The sequence below is a fragment of the Salvelinus fontinalis genome, chromosome 16 (assembly GCF_029448725.1).
Source record: "Salvelinus fontinalis isolate EN_2023a chromosome 16, ASM2944872v1, whole genome shotgun sequence".
Taxonomy (NCBI): domain Eukaryota; kingdom Metazoa; phylum Chordata; class Actinopteri; order Salmoniformes; family Salmonidae; genus Salvelinus; species Salvelinus fontinalis.
Genome location: NC_074680.1, coordinates 7,600,466 through 7,620,488, shown reverse-complemented (window position 1 = coordinate 7,620,488; position 20,023 = coordinate 7,600,466). Strand labels below are relative to the sequence as shown.

General features: G+C 45.5%; 1 protein-coding gene across 5 annotated transcripts in view; it reads left to right on the top strand.

Annotated features, from left to right (window-relative positions):
• The window catches only part of kif13ba (kinesin family member 13Ba), a 91,304-nt gene that overhangs the window by 65,723 nt on the left and 5,558 nt on the right, over nt 1–20,023 (top strand). For 3 of the 5 annotated variants that reach the window (XM_055864261.1, XM_055864262.1, XM_055864266.1), the window contains exons 21-38: nt 1,026–1,175; nt 1,581–1,706; nt 4,163–4,336; nt 4,680–4,837; nt 6,847–6,979; nt 8,824–8,973; nt 10,160–10,189; nt 10,294–10,393; nt 10,577–10,703; nt 10,860–10,915; nt 11,086–11,210; nt 11,382–11,657; nt 12,140–12,292; nt 12,583–12,660; nt 12,807–12,857; nt 13,017–13,146; nt 14,673–14,806; nt 19,606–19,668. In XM_055864261.1, the coding sequence (XP_055720236.1) occupies nt 1,026–1,175; nt 1,581–1,706; nt 4,163–4,336; nt 4,680–4,837; nt 6,847–6,979; nt 8,824–8,973; nt 10,160–10,189; nt 10,294–10,393; nt 10,577–10,703; nt 10,860–10,915; nt 11,086–11,210; nt 11,382–11,657; nt 12,140–12,292; nt 12,583–12,660; nt 12,807–12,857; nt 13,017–13,146; nt 14,673–14,806; nt 19,606–19,668 (2,214 nt within the window). The remainder of the gene's footprint in view (nt 1–1,025; nt 1,176–1,580; nt 1,707–4,162; nt 4,337–4,679; nt 4,838–6,846; nt 6,980–8,823; nt 8,974–10,159; nt 10,190–10,293; nt 10,394–10,576; nt 10,704–10,859; nt 10,916–11,085; nt 11,211–11,381; nt 11,658–12,139; nt 12,293–12,582; nt 12,661–12,806; nt 12,858–13,016; nt 13,147–14,672; nt 14,807–19,605; nt 19,669–20,023) is intronic. The other 2 variants (XM_055864264.1, XM_055864265.1) reach the window with 2 other exon arrangements.

Sequence of the window (20,023 nt, the reverse complement as noted above, 5' to 3'; positions counted from 1 at the left end):
GAAGAAATTCGGCTTGTCACCAAAAACACTCACAAACTTTTACAGATGCACAATCGAGAGCATCCTGTCAGGCTGTATCACCGCCTGGTACGGCAACTGCACCGCCCACAATCGTAAGGCTCTCCAGAGGGTAGTGAGGTCTGCACAATGCATCACCTGGGGCAAACTACCTGCCCTCCAGGAAACCTACAGCACCCGATGTCAGAGGAAGGCCAAAAAGATAACCAAGGACAACAACCACCTGAGCCACTGCCTGTTCACCCCGCTATCATCCAGAAGGCGAGGTCAGTACAGGTGCATCAAAGCTGGGACCGAGAGACTGAAAAACAGCTTCTATCTCAAGGCCATCAGACTGTTAAACAGCCATCACTAACATTGAGTGGCTGCTGCCAACATACTGACTCAAATCTCTAGCCACTTTAATAATAAAAAATTGGATGTAATAAATGTATCACTAGTTACTTTAATCAATGCCACTTTATATAATGTTTACATACCTTACATTACTCATCTCATATGTATATACTGTACTCTATACCATCTACTGCATTTTGCTTATGCCGTTCGGCCATCGCTCATCCATATATTTATATGTACATATTCTTATTCGTTCCTTTACACTTGTGTGTAAAAGGTAGTTGTTGTCAAATGGTTAGATTACTTGTTAGATATTACTGCACGGTCGGAACTAGAAGCACAAGAATTTCGCTACACTCGCATTAACATCTGCTAAACCATGTGCATGTGACCAATAAGATTTGCTTTGTGTGTGTGTACGTGGTAAACCTTCAAGCCAGGCCAGTGTCAGTGTTGATGGAGTGTGTTGTGAGAGAACTTGGACTACAACGAAGACGAGAGACAAATCATTGTTTTCGACAGCGCGATATCCAAATGGAGTGCATTTAGTAGTAATTGTTTCTAGGCCATTCAGATATGCACAAATGCTATGTGCAGTGGAAGGGCTCTATTTGGGATTGGACACATCACTCATTTCTCTCCCCTCTCTCTCGCTCTGTCATCTGCAGGTGATGCGTTCCTATTTTAAGCGTGCCGACCCGTTCTTTGACGAGCAGGAGAATCACAGTCTGATAGGCGTGGCCAACGTCTTCCTGTCCTGTCTGTTCTACGACGTCAAGCTGCAGTACGCAGTACCCATCATCAACCAGAAGGGGGAGGTAAAGAGAGGCTTCAAGTGCTACATAACACCAGGGTCGTGTTCATTAGGCACAGTGTAACGAAATGTTTTTGCAACGGAACTCGAAAATGAGCATTTCTCGTTGGACAAGTCAAGGTAGTTCCTCCTTGTTTCAGTCCGTTTATTCCGTTAGTCGCCGAATGAATACGACCATGTTTCTCAACCAGTGATGTCCAACTCTTGTGTTCCAGCCCAGCAGTAACACACCTAATAAAACAAATAGTTGTCTAGCTTGATGACTGCCCTGAGTCGATTGTTTGAAGGAACAAGGCGTCTTGGTGTTGTGTTAAAACGAAAGCCTCATATTGTGGAACAGTGACGATGCAGCGCAGAAAACTCCCCGTGTTATGAAATGCTTTCACCCGTGCCATTGGTTTTCTTGTAGGTGGTTGGGAGATTACACGTTGAGGTGGTGAGAGTGGCGGGGGGGGTTGAGGACAGCATGGCTGGGGGAGAGGATATTGAGGCCAGCCCTGATGGAGAGGTGCAAGAGAGGAAACTGGTCTGCATGGTGAGTTTATTTCGGATAGGGGGACACTCGTACACACACAAAGAAAAGTCCCTTTTTCAGATGGCTCTTCTGGCTCTCAAAAAAGGGAAAGCAATATCAGACCTGCCAACATGCACGCATTTTCCTTACCAACTACGCAATTCCGCAATTCCGTTTGTGTCAACGGACATGGAGGTTAATACATCATTATTCAACGTAGCTACCCCCTGTTTGTTGTGATGCTGAGTTTCCTGACTGTCAGCTGTACGTAAACACATGGACAAATCCCTTTTACATTTACATTACATTTAAGTCATTTAGCAGACGCTCTTATCCAGAGCGACTTACAAATTGGTGCATTCACCTTATGACATCCAGTGGAACAGCCACTTTACAATAGTGCATCAGATCTTTTAAGGGGGGGGGGGGCAGAAGGATTGCTTTATCCTAGGTATTCCTTGAAGAGGTGGGGTTTCAGGTGTCTCCGGAAGGTGGTGATTGACTCCGCTGTCCTGGCGTCGTGAGGGAGTTTGTTCCACCATTGGGGGGCCAGAGCAGCGAACAGTTTTGACTGGGCTGAGCGGGAACTGTACTTCCTCAGTGGTAGGGAGGCGAGCAGGCCAGAGGTGGATGAACGCAGTGCCCTTGTTTGGGTGTAGGGCCTGATCAGAGCCTGAAGGTACTGAGGTGCCGTTCCCCTCACAGCTCCGTAGGCAAGCACCATGGTCTTGTAGCGGATGCGAGCTTCAACTGGAAGCCAGTGGAGAGAGCGGAGGAGCGGGGTGACGTGAGAGAACTTGGGAAGGTTGAACACCAGACGAGCTGCGGCGTTCTGGATGAGTTGTAGGGGTTTAATGGCACAGCCACTCCGTGTGTTGTGGGAAGGTGAACACGGATTGTTTCAAGCTAACGTTAGCGAACATAAGCTGGACATTGTGGGCTCTAAAGTGCCAGCAGTTCACTCGCATTTGCTAGTGAAAGAAATGAAATGCAAATACGAAAAATAACTGGTCACAGTTCTGCGAGTGTGATATACATTTAATTTTGTGTCCCATTAGTTGTATTTTCCACGTAACATTACGAGGATCACGCAACCTGATTATGATCCACGTCACAAAAAGCTCCCTCAGTACAGACATGCTAAGTGCCCTCGTTACCAAGCAGGTTTCAACGTTTGCCAGAGAAACTACCCTGATGCTCTGCTGAGTAAGGCTAAATCTGCTAGCTTCCAGGCAAATCTGTCTAGGAAATTAAATGAACATCTGAAGGTCTCCCGAAGATTTGTTCTCACCCACTGTTTCGTATCATAGCTTTTTCCTTTTTATTATGGGTAACATGTTTATTTGATACTGATGCTCTGCTTCAAACATTTGTTCTTAGCATATCAGAGTTTTTATTTATTTTTATAATCGTGGATAACACGGAACCCAAACCGGCTGCGCGCGTGCGCCGTCGTGCATAAATTTATTTTGTCCCCCTACACCAAATACGATCACGACACGCAAGGTTAAAATATCAAAACAAACTCTGAACCAATGACATTAATTTGGGGACAGGTCGAAAAGCATTAAACATGTATGGCAATTTAGCTAGTTAGCTTGCACTTGCTAGATAATTTGTCCTATTTAGCTAGCTTTTTGTTGCTAGCTAATTTGTCCTGGGATATAAACATTGAGTTGTTATTTTACCTGAACTGCACAAGGTCCTCTACTCCGACAAATTAATCCACACATAAAACGGCCAACCGAATCGTTTCTAGTCATCTCTCCTCCTTCCAGGCTTTTTCATCGTTGAACTTATATGGTGATCGGCATCTTAACTTTCATAGTATTACCACGACTACCGGCAAAACGGTTCGTCTTTCAATAACCCACGTGGGTATAACCAATGAGGAGATGGCACGTGGGTACCTGCTTCTATAAACCAATGAGGAGATGGGAGAGGCAGGACTTTCAGCGCGATCTGTGTCAGAAATAGAAAGGAGTTCTATTTTAGCCCTTGGCAACACAGACGCTCGTTGGCGCGCGCGAGCAGTGTGGGTGCAATAATTGAATACATGGATTTCAAAATTTATTTTGCGACGCTCGCGCACGCGACGTGTCCGATCTGGTCAGCATGTAAGACGTTTGTACATTTTGTACCTAAACAAATAACTTTATTATTTGTTTAATAAAATAAAAGACCTCAAAGGCCCTTTGTGTGTTCTTTCTCATTAGATCTTGTTAGTGACTTTTACCATATGTGTGAATGGAATGCTGTCAAGAAAGAAAGTACTCCAACCTTTTATAGACTTCATTTGGGACAATTCTATAATTGCGATCAGACTCACAAACAGCCCGCGCACGAGTTGAATCTCCAATTTGCCACGCGTCTGGTACTCTAAAAAGTTGGACAGGGTTGGCAGGTCTGCAATATAATTTGCTTGTTCTCTCATGAATCCTATTTAATCACCCCCCCCAACCGTGCCTCTCCTCCAGATCAAAATCCTGCAGGCGACAGGTCTCCCCCAGTACCTGTCCAATTATGTGTTCTGCCAGTACTCGTTCTGGGACCAGGCGGAGCCCGTCATCGTGGCCCCAGAGGTGGACCCCTCCGCCTCGTCCCCCAGCAGCAAGGAACCGCACTGCATGGTGGTTTTCGACAGCTGCAAGGTATTACATTAAATTACAAGTACTTGTATTGCCAAAGCAACAATGTTGAACAGTCCAAAAGGACATAAAAGATATTTCCATTTCAGTCATGTTGCAGATAGCTTATGTAGCTCAGGATGAAACAGGTAGCCTGGTTAAACTAGTGAACGCAGCATTCAGTCTGGTTTAACCCCAACCCTTCCTATCTCCTTACAGCATGTGTATTGTTCCGCTATAGTGTGTTAATGTAATACTAACGCATCTATGTTCTTTCAGTGGTGTTCAATGCTATTATTTCTGCCCTTTCAAATGCTGTTTTTCTTTCTCTCTATATCTCTCTCATTTATATCTATCTATATATTAGGAGCTAGGTGTGGCAGTAACAGAAGAGTTTATAGAGTATCTGACAGAGGGGGCATTGGCCATCGAGGTGTACGGACACAGACAAGCAGACTCCGGCAGGAACCCTGCCCTCTGGGACCTCAGCATTATACAGGCCAAGACACGCACACTACGGGACAGGTACACGCACACTACGGGACAGGTACACGCACACTAAGGGACAGGTACGCGCACACTAAGGGACAGGTACGCGCACACTAAGGGACAGGTACGCGCACACTAAGGGACAGGTACGCGCACACTAAGGGACAGGTACGCGCACACTAAGGGACAGGTACACGCACACTACGGGACAGGTACACGCACACTACGGGACAGGTACACGCACACTACGGGACAGGTACACGCACACTACGGGACAGGTACACGCACACTACGGGACAGGTACACGCACACTACGGGACAGGTACACGCACACTAAGGGACAGGTACACGCACACTACGGGACAGGTACACGCACACTACGGGACAGGTACACGCACACTACGGGACAGGTACACGCACACTACGGGACAGGTACACGCACACTACGGGACAGGTACGCGCACACTACGGGACAGGTACGCGCACACTAAGGGACAGGTACGCGCACACTAAGGGACAGGTACGCGCACACTAAGGGACAGGTACGCGCACACTAAGGGACAGGTACGCGCACACTAAGGGACAGGTACGCGCACACTAAGGGACAGGTACGCGCACACTAAGGGACAGGTACGCGCACACTACGGGACAGGTACGCGCACACTACGGGACAGGTACGCGCACACTACGGGACAGGTACGCGCACACTAAGGGACAGGTACGCGCACACTAAGGGACAGGTACGCGCACACTAAGGGACAGGTACGCGCACACTAAGGGACAGGTACGCGCACACTAAGGGACAGGTACGCGCACACTACGGGACAGGTACGCGCACACTACGGGACAGGTACGCGCACACTACGGGACAGGTACGCGCACACTACGGGACAGGTACGCGCACACTACGGGACAGGTACGCGCACACTACGGGACAGGTACGCGCACACTACGGGACAGGTACGCGCACACTACGGGACAGGTACGCGCACACTAAGGGACAGGTACGCGCACACTAAGGGACAGGTACGCGCACACTAAGGGACAGGTACGCGCACACTAAGGGACAGGTACGCGCACACTAAGGGACAGGTACGCGCACACTAAGGGACAGGTACGCGCACACTAAGGGACAGGTACGCGCACACTAAGGGACAGGTACGCGCACACTAAGGGACAGGTACGCGCACACTAAGGGACAGGTACGCGCACACTAAGGGACAGGTACGCGCACACTAAGGGACAGGTACGCGCACACTAAGGGACAGGTACGCGCACACTAAGGGACAGGTACGCGCACACTAAGGGACAGGTACGCGCACACTACGGGACAGGTACGCGCACACTACGGGACAGGTACGCGCACACTACGGGACAGGTACGCGCACACTAAGGGACAGGTACGCGCACACTAAGGGACAGGTACGCGCACACTAAGGGACAGGTACGCGCACACTAAGGGACAGGTACGCGCACACTAAGGGACAGGTACGCGCACACTAAGGGACAGGTACGCGCACACTAAGGGACAGGTACGCGCACACTAAGGGACAGGTACGCGCACACTAAGGGACAGGTACGCGCACACTAAGGGACAGGTACGCGCACACTAAGGGACAGGTACGCGCACACTAAGGGACAGGTACGCGCACACTAAGGGACAGGTACGCGCACACTAAGGGACAGGTACGCGCACACTAAGGGACAGGTACGCGCACACTAAGGGACAGGTACGCGCACACTAAGGGACAGGTACACGCACACCCAAGGTATGGGTATATGGTACACTGTACGGGTCAGCTATACACACACACACACATGACAGGTACATAGTACAGACACACTACACACACACATAGTGGCTACAAGACAGGTACGCAGGCTACGGGACAAGTACACACACACACACACACACACACACACACACACACACACACATACATACAGAGTGATGCAGCACAAAGTGACACCAACACATATACCAGAGGTTCCAAAAAAACTACCTTGTAAATGACATTATGTCCTGTGTCTGTCTCCCCCTACAGGTGGAGTGAGGTAACCCGTCGTCTGGAGATGTGGATCCAGGTGTTGGAGATCAACGAGAACGGAGACTTCATGCCTGTAGAGGTCATACCTGCCAGAGACGTACGCACCGGAGGCATTTTCCAACTACGACAGGTAGGTGTTACCTGTGTGTGTGTGATTTTTTTCCTCATTTTCTCCTGCCAATGTAATGGTGTAATTTAGTTTATATCTATTCAGAACACCATCTAAAACAATGTGATTTTTTTTCCTGTTAACGCAATTTTAAGTAAATATCTTTATTTTTCTGTTTAATCAGCAATTCCAAGTTGTTCTTACCTCAGAAAATAGCATTTCATACAGTGCCTTCAGAAAGTATTCACACACCTTGACATCTTCCAAATGTTGTTGTGTTATAGACTGAATTTAAAATGGATTAAATTGAAAAAATGTTGTCACTAGCCTACCCCATAATGTCAAAGTGGAATTAAGTTGTACATTTTTTTATATATATTTTTTTACAATTAATTAAAAATGAAAAGCTGACATGTCTTGAGTCAGTAAGTATTCAAGCCCTTTGTTATGGCAAGCTTAAAAAAGTTCAGGACTAAAGAGTTGCTTATCAAGTCAAATAATCAATTGCAAAAAACACTATTGCACCAATAATAGTGTTTATCGTGATTTTTGAATGACTGCCTAATCTCTGTACCCCACACATACAATTATCTGTAAGGTCCCTCAGTTGAGCAGTGAATTTCAAACAGATTCAAAGACCAGAAAGGTTTTCCCAATACTTCGCAAAGAAGTACACCTATTGGTAGATGGGTAAAGATTTAAAAAAGCAGACATGAAATATCCCTTTGAAAATGGTGAAGTTATTAATTACACTTTGGGATGGTGTATCTATACACCCAGTCACTACAAAGATACAGGAGTCCTTCCTAACTCAGTTGCTGCTCAGGCATTTCACCATGTGGCCAATGGTGACTTTAAAACAGTTAGTTTAATGGCTGTGATAGGAGAAAATTGAGGCTGGATCAACAACATTGTAGTTACTCCACAATACCAACCTAATTGACAGAGTGAAAAAAAGGAAGCCTGTACAGAATAAAAATATTCCAAAACATGTGTCCTGTTTGCAACAAGGCACCAAAGTAATACTGCAAAAATGTTGCAAAGCAATTAACTTTTTGTCCTGAATACAAAGTGTTATGTTTGGGTCAAATCCAATACCACACATTACTGAGTACCAATCTCCATAATTTCAAGCATAGTGGTGGCTGCATCATGTTATGGGTACGCTTATAATCGTTAAGGACTGGGGAGTTTTTTTCAGGATTAAAAAGAAACGGAATGGAGCTAAGCACAGGCAAAATCCTAGAGGAAAACCTGGTTCAGTCTGAATTCAAAGATGAATTCACCTTTCAGCAGGACAATTACCTATAACACAACGCCAAATCTACACTGTAGTTGCTTACCAAGAAGACGGTGAATGTTCCTGATTATGTGGAAATGTTGCACAATCCAGGTGGGGAAAGCTCTTAGAGACTTACCCAGAAAGACTGCTGTAATCGCTGCTTCTACAAAGTATTGACTCAGGGGTGTGAATACTTCATGTAAATTAGATATTTCTGTATTTTATTTTCAATACATTTGCTAACTTTTTTGAAAGCATTTTGGGGTATTGTGTGTAGATGGGTAAGAAAAAAATATATTTAATCAATTTTGAATTCAGGCTGTAACAACAAAATGTGCAATCTACCATTGAAATGGACAAGCAACGTTCTATATTCTGTTGATGCCATGTGTGTCACTCGGGGCCAGTCCAAAGGCATGTCATGGAAAGGGGCTTACCAAAACAAAATGGCCAAAGGGACTAATTTGAGGTAGAAAGGAGCTCACTTTAATCCGTTGTACAGGATGCGAACAGGTGACTGACGTTAGAACTTCATATCGAATCTCTTCTTCCCTCTATCCCTCTCCTTCACCCCCACCCACAGGGCCAGTCAAGGCGTCTGCAGGTGGAGGTGAGGTCCGTGCAGGATAGCGGCACCATGCCCCTGATAGCTGAGGTGTTGCTGGCCGTGTCAGTGGGCTGTGTGGAGATCAGACAGACCTGCCAGGCCAAGGCCAGCAACGAACCCATACAGGTAACACACATACATACAGTACCGGTCAAAAGTTTGGAAACAATTAGTCATTCCAGAGTTTTTCATTATTTTTACTATTTTCTACATTGTAGAATAATAGTAAAGACAAATAGAAATGACAGACCATCATTACTTTAAGACATGAAGGTACATCATTCCAGATTTTCAACAACTTTGAAAGCTTCTTCAAGTGCAGTCGCAAAAACAATCAAGGGCTATGATGAAACTAGCTTTCATGAGGACCACCACAGCAAAGGAAGACCCAGAGTTACCTCTGCTGCAGAGGATATGTTCATTAGAGTTAAGCCTCAGAAATTGCAGCCCAAATAAATGCTTCACAGAGTTCAAGTAACAGACACATCTCAACATCAACTGTTCAGAGGATGTGTGAATCAGGCCTTCATGGTTGAATTGCTGCAAAGAATCCACTACTAAAGGACACCAATAATATGAAGAGACTTGCTTGGGCCAAGAAACACAATCAATGGACATTAGACCAACCGGTGGAAATCTGTCCTTTGGTCTGATTCCAAATTTGAGATTTTTGGTTCCAACCGCCACAGCATTCTGCAGTGATGCGCCATCCCATCTGGTTTGCGCTTAATGGGCCTATCATTTGTTTTTCAATAAGAAAATGACCCAACGCACCTTCAGGCTGTGTAAGGGCTATTTGACCAAGAAGGAGAGTGATGGAGTGCTGCATCAGATGACCTGAACTCCACAATCACCTGACCTCAACCCAATTGAGATGGTTTGAGATGACTTGGACCGCAGAGTGAAGAAAAAGCAGTAAACAAGTGCTCAGCATATGTGGGAACTCCTTCAAGACTGTTGGAAAAGCATTCCAGGTGAAGCTGGTTGAGAGAATGCCAAGAGTGTGCAAAGCTGTCATCAAGGCAAAGGGTGACTACTTTAAAGAATCTAAAATCTAAAATATATTTTGATTTGTTTAACACTTTTTTGGTTACTACATGATTCCATATGTGTTATTTAATGGTTTTGATGTCTGCACTATTAATGTAGAAAATAGTAAAAAAAAAAAAAAAAACTTGAATAAGTAGATGTGTCCAAACTTTTTAGTGGTACTGTATACACATACATTACTATACCTGAAGAAAGAAATGGCTGCCATTTAGGAAAGTGTTTTCGACTAATACTATTGTGTATTTTGTTGTTTGTCTCACAGGTGGAAGGTGATGAGATGGACAGCTATCAGGTAAATAACATTAGATTATCTCTACTGAGAGACAGATAGCGGGACGACTCAATGATGGCTTCTGGTGCTATATCTGATTGGTTGGTGTGTGTTCTGTCCAATAGGAGCGTGATCTGGAGCGTCTGCGTCACCAGTGGCTGACGGCTCTCACAAAGAGACAGGAGTACCTGGACCAACACCTTCAGACCTTGGTCAGCAAGCCAGGTAACACACACACAACAGTCAATGTGTAGTGGAGAAAGTACTGTATAAGTTTGTGCGGCAGGTCAAAGGGCACAGGAAATGAGGTAGAGGAAGTGGTGGCAGAAAACTCCTTCCTCTGATTGCCTACACATCTGTGTGGCATTGAGGAAGAAAGACATTGACATTGTTGTGCTCCCTCTACAGAAAAGACAGAGGAGGATATGGAGAGGGAGGCCCAGCTTTTGGAATGGCGTCTGACTCTGACTGAGGAGAGGAACGCGGTAATGGTGCCTTCAGCCGGCAGCGGCATCCCCGGAGCTCCCGCAGAGTGGTGAGAGAGACAGGGAATGTGCGTGTGTGTGTGAGTGTGCGCGTTTGCAAGAGAGATGTATATAGATGGAGATGTGGAAGGATCAAACAGTTTTCCTATGGGAAATGTCCATATTGTTCAACAAGTGTCTTTCGTCATGTTTCTTTCTTTCTCCAGGGTCCCCCTACCTGGAATGGAGACCCATACCCCTGTGCTTTTCCTGGACCTCAGTGGTAAGTTCTTTCTCTACTCTTCTTTTCTTCGTTCTCTCTCTTCTGACTGTTCTAGAGTAACATTACGTCAATCATTGAAAACATCACTTTCGTTCATATAGCACCGCATGTCTTTCTCTTACTCTCTCTTTTCTCTTTCTCTCTCTCTCTCCCCCCCTCACTCTCTCCAGCGGATGATTTCAGTTCCCAGGAGGCATTGGAGGTCCCGGAGGCAGGCGGTTGGGACGCCACTCTGAGCGGAGAGGATGAGGACGACTTCTTCGACCTGCAGATCGTCAAACACTATGATGGAGAGGTAAGCACCGGGTCCTATTCATTAGGGCACACCGTATCACTTTTTTTGCAACGGAAAACCAAAATAGTTTTTCATTGGGAAAGTCCAAGTAATCCCTCTCTGTTTGTCGGCTCTCTTCCATATGATCCCTAATGAACACAACCCTGCTCCTCCCCATCCCCTCTCCACTAGGTAAAAGCTGAGGCGTCATGGGACTCCACAGTGCACGAGTGTCCCCAGCTGAGCCGCGGCGGAGCGTGGCCAGAGCAGAGGGTGTATCTGACGGTACGTTGCGTGGTGCAGCTCAGCCACCCGGCAGACATGCAGCTGGTGCTGAGGAAACGGATCTGCGTCAACCTGAACCCGGGCAGACAGGGCTTCGCCCAGAACCTCCTGAAGAGGATGTCCACGCGCTCCACCATCCCCGGCTGCGGAGTCACCTTCGAGGTGGTCTCCAACATCCCCGGGGTGAGCCATACCCGAGGGACACAGGAAATGTTGTGATTTATAATCAGTTACCATGGCTCTTTTTTTGTACTAACTTACTACAATCACTATAGCTCTCAGCTGTTTAAAAATATGTCCTCTCCTCGCGTTCTCCTTCATTGCACGGAGCCAACCTAATGATGTCTTTGGCTTCCACCATATTGTTTTCCTCTTCTGTGTCAAGTAATGTATTTTAAAACCGTATAATAACAATCTATGCCATTTAGCAGACGCTTTTGTCCGAAGCGTCTTAGTCATGTGTGCGTACATCTTACGAAGGGGTGGTCCCGGGAATCGAACCCACACTCCTGGTGTTGCAAGCACCATGCTCTACCAACTGAGCCGACCAGTGCCGATGAAGGGGAGGAGATTAGGAGTGGACAGATATTTCAAGCAATTGAGATCCTGCGTCTTTTTGGCAGCTCTACTAACGCTCCCCGGTCTCTCTCTCCCGCCTCTCTCAGGACGCCCAGGGTTCAGAGGACAGGGAGATGTTGGCTCGTCTAGCTGCCAGCGCCGAGAACCCCAAGTCGGCCGACAACGAGGCGGCCATCGAGAAATACCTCCGCAGTGTCCTGGCTGTGGAGAACATCCTCACTCTGGACCGACTACGACAGGTCACTACACACTTACACACTGAGGATGGACTGTGTTCAATGTCTGGGTTGCGTTTGACATTTTATTCAGTGCTTATAAGTTTAACCTGCTAAATAGTTGCATTTGCACATTTCAAGTACTTGTATTAAATTATTAGTAAACCAATAGAAACCTTGAATGGAGTACTCGAGCCCATCCCCACTACACACTAGGACCATCTACATAACACTTAACATTTCTGTTGGTCCATCGCAGGACAATTCAGTACTGTTTTATCTGACTGTTTTATCGTGTGTGTGTGTGTTTATAGGAGGTGGCGGTGAAGGAGCACATGGCAGGCAAAGGGAAAGGCAACAGACGCAGTCTCAGCTCCCCCAGTGTACACAGGGTAAATGGCACATTCTCTACAAAAGTCATGTCTGTTGGGGTACTGGGTCCTTGCTATATTGATTTATTTAATAGGTTTAGGCAGCAGAGGTCTGCCTAAATACATTTTCTTTTTCCTTCCTTCCTTCCTCTCTTTCTCTTGTTCAGCTCTCTGGCAGCAGACAGGACCTGTCCTCTACCTGCAATCTGGAAAACAAGGTGATTATACAACCCAGTTGAAGCTATTCAACTGTTAGTGTTCAAACTGAACAAATCCAGAGCCCAAAGTACATGGATCAATCCCCACATCTTTTAATTCTCTCTCCCCCTCCGCCCGTTCTCTCTCTCTGCTGTTCTTTTCTCTCTTCTCTCCTCCAGAGTCGCTGGGAGAGCCAGCAGGACATCTTCATCACCTCGCCCCAGTTCAGCCGGACTCTGCCTCGCCCCTCGCCCTCCTCCTCCCCCCCCACCATGCCCCCACAGAACCAGAGCCAGGACTCAGAGCAAGGTAAGGCCCTGACTCCTCCCTCTACACCACTGCTCTACCATCCCCTCCCCTCTCCATATTTCTCCCCCTGAGACTGCTCTGTTAACTGGCTGACTCTACCTCATTCTTGACATTCACTCTCTCTTTTTCTCTGTTCTCCTGTCATCCTTCTCTTTTCTGTGCAGTAGACCTCTGGTGTGATTCCGTCTCTGTGTTTTAATTAGTGCGTGTGTTCGTGCCAATTTGTTAATTTGTATTTATTTCTTAGTAAGTCACAGCCTATATGCTCAATTTACAGACTATAATGATTTAATACAACTAAATGTTGTTTAAATGCTGAGAGCTTTATGTCCCTACCAGCCTGTTTTGTCGCTCTCGCAAATGCTTCAGAATGTATATCTGGGAAGGCTTGAAATAATACAAATAATATAGCCTAAATAATTAATTAGTCTCCCTGTCTGGCTCCTGACCTATTTAGAGTGGTTATATGCTGTGTAATATGACATGTAGCTTATTTGAAATTATGTACACTTCTTACATTCACCTCTTCATGTTTATTCCAATCATTTTCATTCAAATCCATATGGTTTGGTTTCAATACTTCAAAACCAAATGGAAGGTCCAAGTAGTCACAAAAATAGATGGGTGGTTCAATTTTAAATTGTGATTTTAATGGATAGAGCGAATTTGGAGCTGCAGTTTTTCCCCCGCTATTGTGCAGTGTTTTTTTTGCCGGAGAGCTCCATGAGCGATGAGAAGGATTTCCAACTGCTCAACTCCGCTCACATGCTCTGCTACCAAGTGGATGGGCCTATGCCCTCCCAGGGCCACGCCCCTGCCCAGTCACGTGAAATCCATAGATTAGGGCCTAATGAATTTACTTAAATGGACTGATTTCCCTAATATGAACTGTAATTCAGAAACATCTTTGAAGTTGTTGCATGTTGCTTTATATATTTCTTCAGTATAGTTACCTACCTGCCCTAATGGGTTACGCACCCAATGCATATGGGTCCAATACATTTCTCAAATGGCCGGTGAATTCAAATCTTCCCGGTCACATTGTCCGGTGCCACATTTTCCTAACAGAAACCCTGGTGTGTGCGTGTACCTGTGTTACATACCTGTGTACCATTTCCTGTTTTTTTTGTTGTTGTTTTTGATTTCACTCTCAGCGATGTCGTTTTAATGGCTGTGTGGCCAATGAGAATTAATCATTCAGATTCATTTGCAATCTTCATGATTATAATATGTTAGTACGTGGTAAAATCATCTTTATTTTATTATGTTCAGTTATTTTAATTTATTCTTTGTCATCTCTCTGACCTGGTCCAGCCATGTTATATTTTTGTTGTCATTTCCTGGGCTTGCTTTTCAACTTCCTGTCTTAATCTCTCGCACCTCCCCCACCTTCCAAACCTTCTCCTGCCCTTCCTCTTTTCCTCCGGTTCCTCCTCCTGCTCCTCCCTTTCTTCTCCTCCCCTATCTTTTCTTCCTGGCCCTCACCCTCTCCTTTCCTCCTCCTCTCTCACCGGTTCTCCCCTCAGGTCGTTCAGGGCTTGCTGCATCTTATCTTTCAGTCAAAGCCCTGGTGCCGCAGATGCCCAAGCTACTCAAGTCCCTGTTCCCTGCCCGCGAGGACAAGAAGGAGCCCCTGCGCCCCTCGCCCCACTCTCTACAGGTAGGGCTCACACACACCCCACTGACCTTAAGTAACCAAGTGACCTTTGGACTATCACCAATGGTCACCCCCCACAGCTGATTCAAATCATCAAAGCTTGATGATGAGTTAGTTATTTGGTATAACGTGCACCCAGGTGGTATGGGGGGGGGGGGGGCTAGGACCGAGTTTGGGAAACCCTGTTGTAACCCCACTGGGAAACCCCACTTTCCCATTTTCTGTGATTTCCCCAAATAAACCAAACCATGTTTCTAGCCACAACACCAATCAGTAACTGGGAGCCCAGAGAAAATGTATGGTTGATGTGGGTCTATACTCGACTGTAGTTCAGTCTCCTCATCCTCTGACTCCCAAATGAGTGCTCAAATCCATGCCTTCTTTTCAATGTAGCCTATTTTTCCTTTTTTTTCTCTCCCCATATGACATAATGATTTGCTCAATTCATCCATCAGGCCTTTTACCAGGTGCTGCTATCACAATAAGGCCTATCATTATCTGCATTTGAGTGGAATGGAGTAAAGTGGAGATGGTTTTTAGAGCATTCAGAGGAAGCGGTGTCTAAACTAGTGAATGTTACATTCAGCTTCCAGCAGAGCTGACAAAACACACTCTTGTATTACAGGTTATAAGGCGAGCTACTCTAAGAAAGACACTGCTCGATACACTGTGCAGCGCTGAAATGATTCCCACCTGCCACTTGTGATTTAGAGTTGTTTTCCACAGTGGGAGACGGGCACACCTGGGGTGGTGAAGCTGGGGGTAGAGCGATCTGGAGCTGTCTATTGGGATTACGGTCATTATTGCACTGTGATGCAATGGCTTCTAACAGCCGACAAATCAGCTTGCTGCCAGCTCTAAACAAACTCTTGAAAAAAGCTGTTTGACCAGATACAATGCTATGTCTCTGTGAACAAATTAACAACAGACTTTCAGTATGCTTATAGAGAAGAGCACTAAACATGCACTGCACTGACACAAATGGCTGAAAAAAAAATTCAGTGTAGCCTTTCATATTATTGAAAACACTTGTGTTTTTGCTTTATATCCTGCTTTATATCCTTGGTTGAGAGCTATCTATCCAATAGAACACAGAGGGTTTTCCTTCAATGGAAGCTTCTGTAAAGTGTGGTATTCCGCAAGGCAGCTCTCTTGGCCCTTTACTGTTCTCTATTTTTACTAATGACCCACCGCTAGCATTAAACAAGGTGTTGCAGTCAGTTTTGGAATGGGTGGGTAGTAATAAACTAGTCCTGAACATATATGAAACTAAAAGCATTGTATTGGTACAAATCTTTCCCTAAGTTCTAGAGCTGAATCTTGTAATAAGTGATGTGGCAATTGAGGAGAATACACTTCTTGGTTTCATCTTAGACTGTACATTTGTAAATTGTCATGGTCAAGGCATATTGATTCAATTGTTGTAAAGATGGGGAGATGACTGTCTGTGATTAAAAGATTCTCAGCATTTTTAACACCACAGTTGACCAAACAAGTCCTGCCAGCTCAAGTGTTATCTAATCTTGACTCCTGCCCAGTGATTTGGTCAAGTGCTGCAAAGAATGACATAGAAAAGCTACAGCTGGCCCAGAACAGAGCAGCACATCTTGCCTTTCAATGTCAGTCTCTCTTGGCTCAAAGTAGAGGAGAGATTGACTGCATCAATTATTGCGTGAAAAATTGTGTTGAAGATACCAAATGGTCTGTATATAGCTCTGACAGACATACTTACCCCACCAGACATGCCACCAGGGGTCTCAAGGCAACGCACAGTGTTATATAGAGCCATAATCCAGGCTTCTCACCATGTGGACTCGCTGTGCCACTATGTCAAAAATAAATAATACTTTATTTGTTATCATTTAAGAACAGGCACCACACCCTAATAGAGTATTTTTTTGGCGCTAGATTGCAAGAAATGGCAGTTACATGTTTTCAAAAACACTAAAATCTCAGAGCCAATAGTTCTGAAAGTGGTCCCCGAAAATTGCGTACCACATCACATATGTGCAGATATGTGCACCCTGTCATTGCTCTCTCTCTCTCTGGCTCTGCTGTGTGTTTCTTGCTACCTGTCACTCAATTGGCGAGGGGCTGAATATCATTGGCTGGAACATGAAATGGCCCACGTGGGGGGAAATGTAGGGAACATGGCGCAGCACAGCTTCCAGAAAACAGTCAAACTAGGGATTTCGTAGCTAATTGAGGTAAAACAGTAATTCTACTCAGATTATGGATGTTTGAAGTACATTTTTACATTTTAGTCATTTAGCAGACGCTCTTATCCAGAGCGACTTACAGTAGAGTGCATACATTTTATTACATTTTTAACATTATTTTATTTATTTTTTACATATTACATTTTACATACTGAGACAAGGATATCCCTACCGGCCAAACCCTCCCTAACCCGGACGACGCTATGCCAATTGTGCCTCGCCCCACGGACCTCCTGGTTGCGGCCGGCTGCGACAGAGCCTGGGCGCGAACCCAGCCCAGCCTGGGTGCGAACCCAGAGACTCTGGTGGCGCAGCTAGCACTGCGATGCAGTGCCCTAGACCACTGCGCCACCCGGGAGGTCACTGCGCCACCCGGAAGTACACATTGACACATCCAGCCCTAAGCGAGAAATTTGAAACATACTAGTCGTCAAAGTACCGGAGCATGTCTTTAAGGCATATGTACACTTTATATACAAAAGTATGTGGACACCCCTTCAAATTAGTGGATGTGGCTATTTCAGCCACACCCGTTGCTGACAGGTGTATAAAATTGAGCAAACAGCCATGCAATCTCCATAGACAAATATTGGAATGGCCTTACTGAAGAGCTGAGTGACTTTCAACGTGGCACCGTCATAGGATGCCACCTTTCCAACAAGTCAGTTTGTCAAATGTCTGCCCTGCTAGAGCTGCCCCGGTGAACTGTAAGTGTTGTTATTGTGAAGTGGAAATGTCTAGGAGCAACATCGGCTTAGCCGTGAAGTGGTAGGCCACACAAGCTCACAGAATGTGGGACCGTCAAGTGCTGCATTTCAATGTAAGGTCTATCTATACCTGTTATATTCGGCGCATGTGACAAATAAAATTTGATTCGATTTTCTGAATTGCGTAGTGCTTAAAAAATTGTCTGTCCTCGGTTGCAACACTCACTACCGAGTTCCAGACTGCCTCTGGAAGCAACGTCAGCACAATAACTATTCGTCGGGAGCTTCATGAAATGGTTCCATGGCCGAGCAGCCGCACACAAGCCTAAGATCCCCATGCGCAATGCCAAGTGTCAGCTTGAGTGGTGTAAAGCTCACCGCCATTGGACTCTGGAGCAGTGGAAACGCATTCTCTGGCGTGATGAATCATGCTTCACCATCTGGCAGTCCAACGGATTAATCTGGGTTTGGCGGATGCCAGGAGAACGCTACCTGCCGGAATGCATAGTGCCAACTGTAAAGTTTGGTGGATGAGGAATAATGGTCTGGGGCTGTTTTTTATGGTCGGGCTCGGTCCGTTAGTTCCAGTGAAGGGAAATCTTAACGCTGCAGCATACAATGACATTCTAGACAATTGTGTGCCAGGCCTAATTACCCAACATCACTAATGCTTTTGTGGCTGAATGGAAGCTAGTCCCCGCAGCAATGCTCCAACATCTAGTAGAAAGCCTTCCCAGAAGAAGGGAGGCTGACCAACTCCATATGAATGTCCATGATTTTGGAATGAGATTTTTGAAGAGCAGCTGTCCACATACTTTTGATCATGTAGTGTAATGTGCAGTAATGTATGTTTGCTTTCCTATGTTATTGTATTTAAATATATGTAAATTCTAAAGTATTTTTGTTTGTAATGTCTTTTTCGTGGTGTCGGACCCCAGGAAGACAAGCTGTCGCTAATGGCGATCCCAATAAAAATCTAAATCTAAGCTTCAATGGAGGTAAAACGTGAATGGTTTAACACAGAAGGCGAACTACTACTCCCTACATCTCTCCAAGAATTTGGTTTTATCCCCATCTTCTCGAGCTGTCTAGTGTTATAATGGCGCCTCGTAAGCATTGCTCTAAGGCAGGGGTGTCAAACTCATTCCATGGGGGGCCCTAGTGTCTGCTGGGTTTTGGCTTTTCCTTTCAATTAAAACCTAGACAACCAGGTGAGGGTAGTTCCTTCAAAGGGGGAAGCGAGAACCCGCAGAGACTCGGCCCTCCGTCGAATGAGTTTCACACACGTGCTCTAAGGTAGTGCAGGGTTTCCCAAACTCGGTCCTGCACATTTAGAGGAACAAAAAAACAATTGGACATCTCTTTCCAAGAATGATGATTTTTTTTTTTCTGGAACAATTGTCTAAGTGGATGAACAACATGAGGGTTTTACATAGCGAAGTGATTTCTTACATCTCTTGTCTGTAAAGTAGTTGATGGGTTGCTTATTTAATACCATGTCTATAGCCTATATAGTAAAGTCTAAAGTCGCTGAACACTATGTTGGTTTGGCCCAGCCAAGCTTGCTGTTTAATTTCCATATAGACTAGATGTATTGCCAATGCAGTAAGATGTAGCAATGCCATGGTTCCACTTCTGTCAACGCTGCATTTGTTAGTCACGCTTTAAAGACGGATAACGCCACAATGGATTAAAAAATTATTCTGTATGGATTAAAACCATTTTTGTGAAGAGCCGAATATAATCGGCTGAGCTTTTTGGCTTTTTATATTAAACTCTTAGTTATGTATAATGTGAAAGAATACTTATGTATTTCATTGAAGTGTTTCTTGTTTCCCATTGAACATAGTTGTGTTTCTCTCTCTCTCCCTGGCAGCACATGCCTCGTATCATCATGCAGACGACAGGGCCTGAAGACAGCAGGATCCGGGTAGAACCGGTAAGTTCCAGTCTAGTTGTAGTTAGTTGTTTAGAGATCAGTCTAGTTTGAGTTGGTTAGAGATTTACAACAACTCTTCAGGCTGAGACAGTGTATTGACCATATAAATAGAGTGAATGAAATATATTTCTATGGTATTGACTGTAATATGAAGCTATGGTTGGTAGTAAGCTAGTGGATCTGAGGATCTCATTACGAGGATGATGGTGGTGGTCGAGGTGGTAACGATAATTGTGGTGGTGATAGGCAGGCAGTATGACGTCATGGTTTGCTCCGGTCAGTCTTGAGTTGGGTTGAATAATTCTTAAATCCCTGTCTTTGAGGTGTGATTGCCATTGCCGTCAATTCCCCGTAG